An 8647-nucleotide genomic window follows, 5' to 3' on the forward strand; every position below is an offset into this window, starting at 1 on the left:
GCTATTATACACAACTTGGTACTGAAATTTATTTTGTAATGGTAAAAATTTATTTCACCTGGACTTTCCTTTAATCCCATACATATGAAGAGTAATCAATATATATAGAAATGAAATTGCACAAAACCAAGCTTTAATCTAGATTTTCTGCTTGCGTGCAAGAAATGATGAGACTAAATGAAAAAAATAATAAATAAATAATAATAATAACTAATATTATTATTAATAATAATAATCTCAAGCTAGTTTGATTTCATCAGATTGCAAATGCAAATATGTCAACTATGTGCAGTCAACACATCTTATTAATTTAACGCTGTCTTCATTGGGTATATTTGTTTTACTTGCTTGCCGCTTTCCTAGACCCGCTGAATTTCAATCTCACTCAAGTAATTGGTGTTCAACACGATTGAACAAATACGCAAACACACTAGCAGCCTCTCTAAATCACGTTTAATGCAGAGACTTACTCTTCATAAAAAGAAACGATGCAAAGACATCTTAATGATTAGAAAGATCAAATTATCAGATCAGCACAAGAATTACCCGATCAGAGGTCTCTTCCTCCTGAGGAAAAGATCCAAACAAATTACCATAGCTTTTGATATAAATTATCTGATCATATTATCACTATCTTTATTATTTCTGAAGTACAACTAACCACGCACCGAGTACATCAACAATGCATTCAATCAGTATTACGCGAGATTTACAATCATTTCATTCCCAACAAAAATAAATTTATGAACTGATGATCAAAGATTTGACCTTCAAGAAAACCTACAAGTCAAAGAATTGCAGATTTCAGCTCGAGTTTGCTACATTTAAACTATACACATTGAAGTCTCAATCTTCTAGAACGCTGAATGAAGTAATTCTTGATCATATGGACATATAAGGGACGATTACATCATTCAGTAACATAATTGACCTCACTAAGCAAGGCCCGAGGGTGTGAAGATGATCTGATACAAAAGTACATGGCATAATTTGCAGCCAAGTCTTTCATATGGTATATTCAAATCTCCAATTTTAAGAAGGGAAACCCATCAATACAGTCGACTCACTGGTGCATCCCTCGGCTGCTGCTTTCCTCTCCAATTGAAACGGTGGCAAGGGACTTGGAAGCCCATGCTCTAGCATTCATTGCTCCTTCCTGCAGATTACTTCTCTTGCACGGCTCTTTCAAACAGTCAAATGACTGTATTAGCCGCTTCAAACAAATCAAAGGATGTTCCAGCAAGCTCCATATTCTAACATTTTGGATGACCCTTCTCCAGGCATATTGAATACATATAAGCAGCGATGGAAAAAACAAGTATAGTAATCTCAAAACCACAAATGTAGTGGCCAGAGCCAAGTAAGTTTCCTGACGCAGTAAATTTTCTGGAGATCTAGCCCATGAAAATGGACAACTTTCTGGCTCAGTGTTACCATGCTTCTCATCAGTAGATGAACGACCAATTTTCTCAAGCGATAGTTGATCAAGTGAATCAATCCTAATCCCTGGCAGTGACAGCCAAATAATGAATGAACTAAATACAAAAAAATAAGGAAAACAAAAAGTGCTACTGTATAATAAGGGTACAGAATTCATAGTTTGTTTGAACAAACAATTTAAAAGACAGCGCATTTATAGAGACAACTAAAACAATATTGAACGGAATTTAAAAAATGCAAGAAGTTTTCATTGGGTAATATTTGACCAAAAACATAGAATAGGAAATTCCACCCCCTAAGAGCAAATTTTTAAAATACGTTACCCCTCACTCCTTTCTCAGGAACTCGATACATTTCTAATTTCCAAATCTTAAAATATTGCTCTTTCTTCTCACAAAGACTAGCATCTTCCTTGCTAAATCCAAGTAATACCAACCTCCAGCTCCACAACCACTGTGAATTCAGGCCTCTATAGGTTGGTTCGATTTCAGAGTCAACAAGGTTGAGAGCACCATCATAATTTCTGACATGGAAGAATGGGTGGTCTAGGATGATGGTATCTCGTGGACTAAATTTGTGGGAGTAAAACAAGGATTTCACAGGGTCTCAAAATTTGGAAAATGAAACTGAGAGTATACTGTGGTCTGTGGACTTGACCACATAAGATTTGGACTTTGTTTGGTTCAATTGAGATGAGGAAAGAATAGGGATTTTAATTACCTATTTTGTTTGGTTAATAACTGTATCCTTGTTTGGTTCAAAAGGGCAGAAAAGATATTTTAAAATTAATATACATTTTTATCCTCATTGCATCATTTGAAAATTATGCCAATTCAGTATCATACAATACAATGGGAAATGTATAAAACACCATAATTGATTTTTTTTTTCCTTTTTCAATATAAGATATTCAAATCATATTTTACCAATAAAGAATACTGCTTTTGAATATATATTGCATAGCTTGAAAGTGAAGTGTCTCATTAGAAGGATGGCAGATTACATTTGCATGCAAGGCTTGAATGCCTAAATGTATAATTTTCATTTTTTGTACTTTTCTCATCTTCAAAAGAGTAAATGGGTTTGGGGCTTGTTAGGATACAAAGGTTGAATTCAGTATGTTTTAGTCACGAGTATTACAATTTTCTTTTTTTTTGTACAGTTTCAATCAATGATAGCTTTGGGATTATTCTTTGGAAAGGTAGTTGCAACAATTAAAATGAAACTTTCCAGCCAATTTTGTTGGGTCTTGACCAAAACAATGGCAACTATGCAGGATTTTGCTGAAGAAAGCAAAAATAACAAATCATACACCTAAAATGCAATGAAGGCAATTCTGAATTTTAAAATAATAGTCAGGTTGTTTTAGCAAGGTTATCAATAACAGAAAATGGTCAATGGCGGTGAGCCAAAAATCCTCTATATACATATGACGGACAGCATAACAGCCAATGGCGACAGATACATGGCAAAAAATAAATTACAAACAGTAAAAATAAATTAAAAACAACAGAATATCAACTTAAATAAGAAATAAACAATATCATAATTAATTTAAGTCTCCTAAATTTTTTATTAAAACACAACAAAAATGTTGAAAGACAAGATACATTTTAATAATTTAATTTTAATCATCCTTATAATTCCCGTCATCTTCCTGAATGTAATTTTCAATGTTAGAACAAAAAGGAACTCATACCGGACTCAACAGATAACGAAGATGAAGATCAGATGAACAAGAATAAAGATGAAGAACAAGAACTAAAATACAACAAAACATATGATTAACAGTTGAACAAATGAGGAAGAAGTAGGGAAAAAAAAAGGAATTAAAAAAACACAAAAAATGACTTTTTGAACCTCATTCCAAAGTTTTCCGGAATGGTTTGCCGGGGCAAGGGGCCTCTGCGGTTCAGGTCATCGAAGTCAAATGAAGGTTCAGAGAACCCTAGGACAGCAGCAACGTTGAGGTTGAGAGCAACAGCATTCCATGTTCAAAACAGTTGTATTTGGAGTTTTCTTTAAAATGGGTTGGCTTTGGTCAAAAACCCTAAAATGGGTTTTAAAAAAAATGCCATATCCACTGTGACCGCCATAAACCTTTATGGGGCAATGGCCATGGCGGATATGGCAAACATCGCCACAAAACGACAAATAACATATCATGAATGGCGATTTGCCCAGAGACTGTGCCACTAGTTATAACAGGATTATAACGGTTATTTGATAACATTGTGTTTTAGCCAAACTATTTAAATATTTTTAAATTCTTCCGCTACCCTCCAAATCACCCTAATCATGGTAGTAGAATCGGGATTCAAATCATGAATTGGAATGTATATTTTGCAAATCACAAATAGAACCATATTGTGATTCGTAAGATTCATGATCAATAATAAAACATAAAATATACAGCAAAGATATAAAAGGACAAATTCATGATCAATAATTAAAAAACACATCTAAGAGCATTTTAACACAAAGAAACATACCCATAATAAAAACATACATACATACATACATACATACATATATATATATATATTAGTATTTAAAAGGCAAATAGATAAAAATGTGAAATAAACTTCAAAACAATCATAGATCCAAATCATAACAGCCACAAGCTCAAAATGAAGTGCAGCTGCTAAACAAGCTGCACACAGCAAGAATACACATAACAGGGCAGGGGATCACCAACCAGCAGAAGAAAAAGACACTCGGCTACCAAACGGAAAGGGACCAACAAGCTTGCATGTGTAATGGTAGAATGAGCAAGGCAACAAAATAAAATACAACGAAAAGAAAAGGTGAATAGTGGTCACTGTTTTCTCTGGAGGAACAAAGAACAGGTGAAGAAATGAAAGGAGACAACAACGAGTCAAAATGTGAATAGAGACAATGGGCAACTCTAGGTCAGATTGGAGGGTAAAATCAGCCTTTTCCCTCTCATTTTAGCTAATTTTTTTATTTTTAAAAAAAAAAAAGAGAAGCAATTTTATGACTTTTTCGGAACTGGAAAGCACATGACCAGAATTCATCAACAATTCAAGCCATTCATCTACATTTTCTCATTTAACCTAATTTGCTCCCCTCCCCTCCATTTCCATCTAACCAAACACCAAGTTAAAATTCTGTTGCACTTAAAGCTCTCTTAAATTTTGAAATACTCCATTCAAGAACACCCTCACAGATTCTTTTACTGCATGTAGACTTTTTATGACCCCACACACTAAAGATAACAATTCCCCCTTTTCATGTGAAATACACAGCAATGACTTGATCAAAGAACATGGCAAAAGGCATAGACATTAGCCAAAGTATGTCCATGGACTAAATTTTACCATGGCACCTGGGCTTAACCACATAGGACTTAAAAATCCCTTGCATTTTAAAACTGTTCTAAATTCTGAAATAATCCATTCAGATACGCTCATAGATTCTTTACAGCATGTGGACTTTTACACCCCCACACCCCAAAGACGTAATGGAAACACATTGCAGTACAAGACAAATAAGGCACCAAAGTATGTTAATGATCAAATATTAAAATTTAATCCTAATTAATAACCGAAACCAATCTATATAGATAATATATCTCATTTCCTTTTGCATCAGATAAATTCGTCCATTTTTTTTTCCATCAGATCAAGTTTGGAAATCAGATTTTAATGTCATTGTATTAGTGTTTGTGTGTTCAAATCAATATAGATGGACTGACACAATGACAAAATTTAAACTCCACCATGAATTGAATGAGTTATTTGTGAGAATCTCAAGTAAAAGTTACGGTTACAATTGATTTACATAGCAAAACACAAATCCCAAATCAAGGATAAGGAGTTAAAAAAAAAAAGCACGCCTTACCGGTAACATCGTTGTAAAAACCAATAAGTGAGCCAAGTGTCCGAGACCCATGATAACGAACCCTCATGGTAGAATTCAAAATGAAGAGCGTAGGGAAACCATGGACACCGTATTTGGACAGTATGCTGCAACAAGAGTTGCATTGGCGTTCAATCAAAAGAATCATAAACAAAAGAAACTAAAAATGAGAACAAATTACACAAACCTTGGCCTAACCGACGATTCTTCAATAGCAAAATGAGGAATGGAAGGGTGCAGCGCAGAGAGGACAGAGAAAACCGGTCTAAACACCCGCGAGAAAGGGCACCACGATGCATAGAAGAGCACAGCCACATACTCATGATTATTCTTGTGAACCATATTGAGTGCCTTCTGCAAAGAAACCTCATCTCCCTGCACATCAACAATGCACAGGTTCCATGAAAAACCATACCGCACTCAGAGTTACCACAATCTCACATCACAATCTATATCTATATTTGGTATAAGGCAAAGATAGTGAAGTCCGAATTCTCAAGGTTTCTAATCCGTAATTGTTAATTTGTAATCCCAAAAATTAGAATTAGAATAGAAAGAGGAGAGAAAGTGTTACCTCGGTGACGGCAATGGATCGAAGAGAATCGGGAAGGGGGCAGGTGGAATCTGGAAGGCGCAAGATGAAATCGAGAGCGGAGCGAAGGGGACAGACGGTGGTGGAGAGAGAAACCCTATTGTTAGGATGCGATTGAGCGGTGCATGAGAGGGTCCCACAGAGGAACAACGCGAACACGATCTCCGATCCCCAAACCCTCATCCTCATCCCTCTCCCTCTCCCTCTTCTCTTCGGACCACAACAAATGGAAACCCTAATTCGAAAGCATGGATTTGTGTTTGTGATGAGGGAGATGGATGACGTGCCTCAACCTTAGTGGACGCTTTTTTTGTTTTTATTTATATTTTTTATTAGGGAGAGGAAGGTGATGGGTATCAATTGGTGAGTGGCGATGGCATCACCATACACAGAGTCACAGTGAGAGATGATAGAACGAACAGAACAGAACAGAACAGAACCGAACCTTACCTCTCTTCTTGCATCATCGCCTTTGCGTTCACCACTACAACCATATTCGTTGCTGTTCACTCTTTGACTTCTCTTTTTTTTTCTTTTTTTTTTCTCTCCCAATTATTTCTACTTTTTATTTAGCTGTATGATTTGTTTTACTTTTACATGATCGTTTGAGGATAAATTTTAAATTTCATATTTATTCATGAAATAAATATGAAAAAAAAAAAAAAAAATATATATATATATATATATGCTTTTTTCTTTTAATAAATATCAAATACTCGAGATTTTGTTTTTTGCTTTTAGATATCTTACGCGATAAATAATTTTATTCGAGATAAGATTGCCTGTCACGTGATAGGTTCGAATCAACAATTTTACTTAAACAGGTCTATCGTGTTTCATTTTATTTCTGCTAACTACTTTATTTAATTTAATATTTATATATAAAAAAAAGTATATGTAAGTTTATCATTTTAAACTTATTAAAATTTTAACACGAGAAGATTAATTTTGCGCACTCTCTTTCTTTAATTTTGTGTTTTAATTTTATTTAGTTATAATAAAATTTAATAATTGATATTTTTTTCCATTCTCATATAAAAGTAATTCATTCATATTATATAATATATACCGGTAGGTGAAGAGGCTTAACCATCTGAATGTCCCTGCATATTTAATTTTTAAGGAGATTTGAGATAAGATGATTGCAGTAAAAAAAAATATTAAAATTTATAAAAAAAAATTGGTAATAAGTAGTGGGCATTGGGCAATAATATATACCGGTAGGTGAAGAGGCATAACTGCCTAAGTGTCTCTACACTTTTATTTTTTAAGGAGATTTGAGATAGGATGATTGTAGTAAAAAAAAAAAAATTTAAAAGTAGGTAATTAGTAGTGGGAAAAAAATTTGAACAAATGTAAAAATTAATTATAAATCATAAAATTTAAACTAAACTGAATTATTTTAAAAATCAAACTAAATTGAATTAGAAAAAGTAGACTATTTTTATAAAAAGGTGAAAATTAAAAATGTAAAAAAAAAAATAGTCCAATTCAATGGATTAGTCCATGATTCAACGAATCTGATTTCAAAATACATAATTCCAATAAGAATTATGTTAATTTGGTCGGACCTAACAAACCAAATAGATTATTTCATACCAAAAGTTTCCAAACTCAAAACCTACCAAATTTATTTAACTCAATATTTTTATTCTCTTTTGTAAAATTGAAATAAAAAATAAAATAGGAGAATTCCAAAAAAGGATGTCAAAGAACAAATGCACATGTATATACATGACGAATATTAACATGTCTGAAATAATTTATATAACTTTTATTGTAATGTAATATTTATAAATTCCATTATACTTATCTTATTTTTTACACATTCTAAAAGTATTTGAACATTACTTATTTAATTTAGTTTAATTTTTTTACTAATAAAGTATTTCATTTTTTATGTCAAGAATCCAGTTATTAAATTAAATTTTATTATTGAATAGATCAGTTGTATATTTTTTATAAAAGAAATTTACCTCCATTTAACGTATAATATATTGTTTTAAATATAAATAGTTGTTGACTTTAAGATTGACCGATTATATATGCGTGATTTATAAAAAAAAAATGATTATATGATTGCTAAGTGTTTGTATATGTAGAGTGCGTCATCTGTCTTATCTGATTGTTTCCTAACATAACTCTTCCATAAGTATTAAATCGAATAATCAATACACCAAACAATTAGTTAAATAAGGTATTTTACCCATAAAAATATTGGAAAAGAACTCCCTACTCCGTGATGAAGGTGATACTCTGGACCATATAGCGTTGCACATGGGATTTGTGGCAAGTGGCAACCTTTCAGAAAGAGGTTGATCGCCTAAAAAAAATCAGTCTGTCTCTATGAAGAACAGCTTTTGCCAAGCAAGTTGTGTTCTATACAAGATGTCCCCGAAGCTTAGAATGTAACACGCTATAATCTCCCAAAAACAAAGCATAGGTAAACACAAAAATGATCATTATAATCACGTAACATACGCCACCACATTTAGCTTAGCAGCTATGGAGATTGTACGAACCACCTGAATTAACCAAACTTACAATGATGAGCAATATTCATGTGATTCCTACAAAGAGGATAAAGATTGTCATCTGATATATACTTTCTGTACCTGAAGTCATTCATGGAAGAATACCATGCATAATTTTCAAAGAAAAACTTTTATTCTTTAGGGCCCCTCCCACTTCCATATTACATCAAATTCATTTCCTCTGGAAGATTAATGGAGG

At 33.1% G+C, this 8647-nt stretch overlaps 1 protein-coding gene across 1 annotated transcript; it reads right to left on the minus strand.

Moving 5' to 3' along the window:
• Window positions 1–672: 672 nt before the first annotated feature.
• Window positions 673–6459, minus strand: LOC109812517 (5'-adenylylsulfate reductase-like 4). Its single transcript, XM_020376539.3, has 4 exons — window positions 5897–6459; window positions 5510–5697; window positions 5305–5429; window positions 673–1506 (listed from the first exon to the last, which is right to left on the minus strand). Exons 1-4 carry the CDS (start codon window positions 6101–6103, stop codon window positions 1064–1066), a joined length of 963 nt encoding a protein of 320 aa, XP_020232128.1. The 5' UTR covers window positions 6104–6459; the 3' UTR covers window positions 673–1063.
• Between the last annotated feature and the right edge of the window lie 2188 nt (window positions 6460–8647).

This window comes from Cajanus cajan, chromosome 6 (assembly GCF_000230855.2).
Source record: "Cajanus cajan strain Asha chromosome 6, NIPB_CcT2T_4, whole genome shotgun sequence".
Classification (NCBI taxonomy): Eukaryota; Viridiplantae; Streptophyta; class Magnoliopsida; order Fabales; family Fabaceae; genus Cajanus; species Cajanus cajan.

Excerpts from the sequence above, each read along its gene's own strand:
- LOC109812517 (XM_020376539.3), bottom strand. The coding sequence starts at position 6,103 with ATGAGGATGAGGGTTTGGGGATCGGAGATCGTGTTCGCGTTGTTCCTC. Across the intron at positions 5,698-5,896 it reads GATCCATTGCCGTCACCGAG|GGAGATGAGGTTTCTTTGCA; the intron begins GTAACACTTTCT and ends GTTGATGTGCAG. Across the intron at positions 1,507-5,304 it reads TTTTTACAACGATGTTACCG|GGATTAGGATTGATTCACTT; the intron begins GTAAGGCGTGCT and ends TGTCACTGCCAG.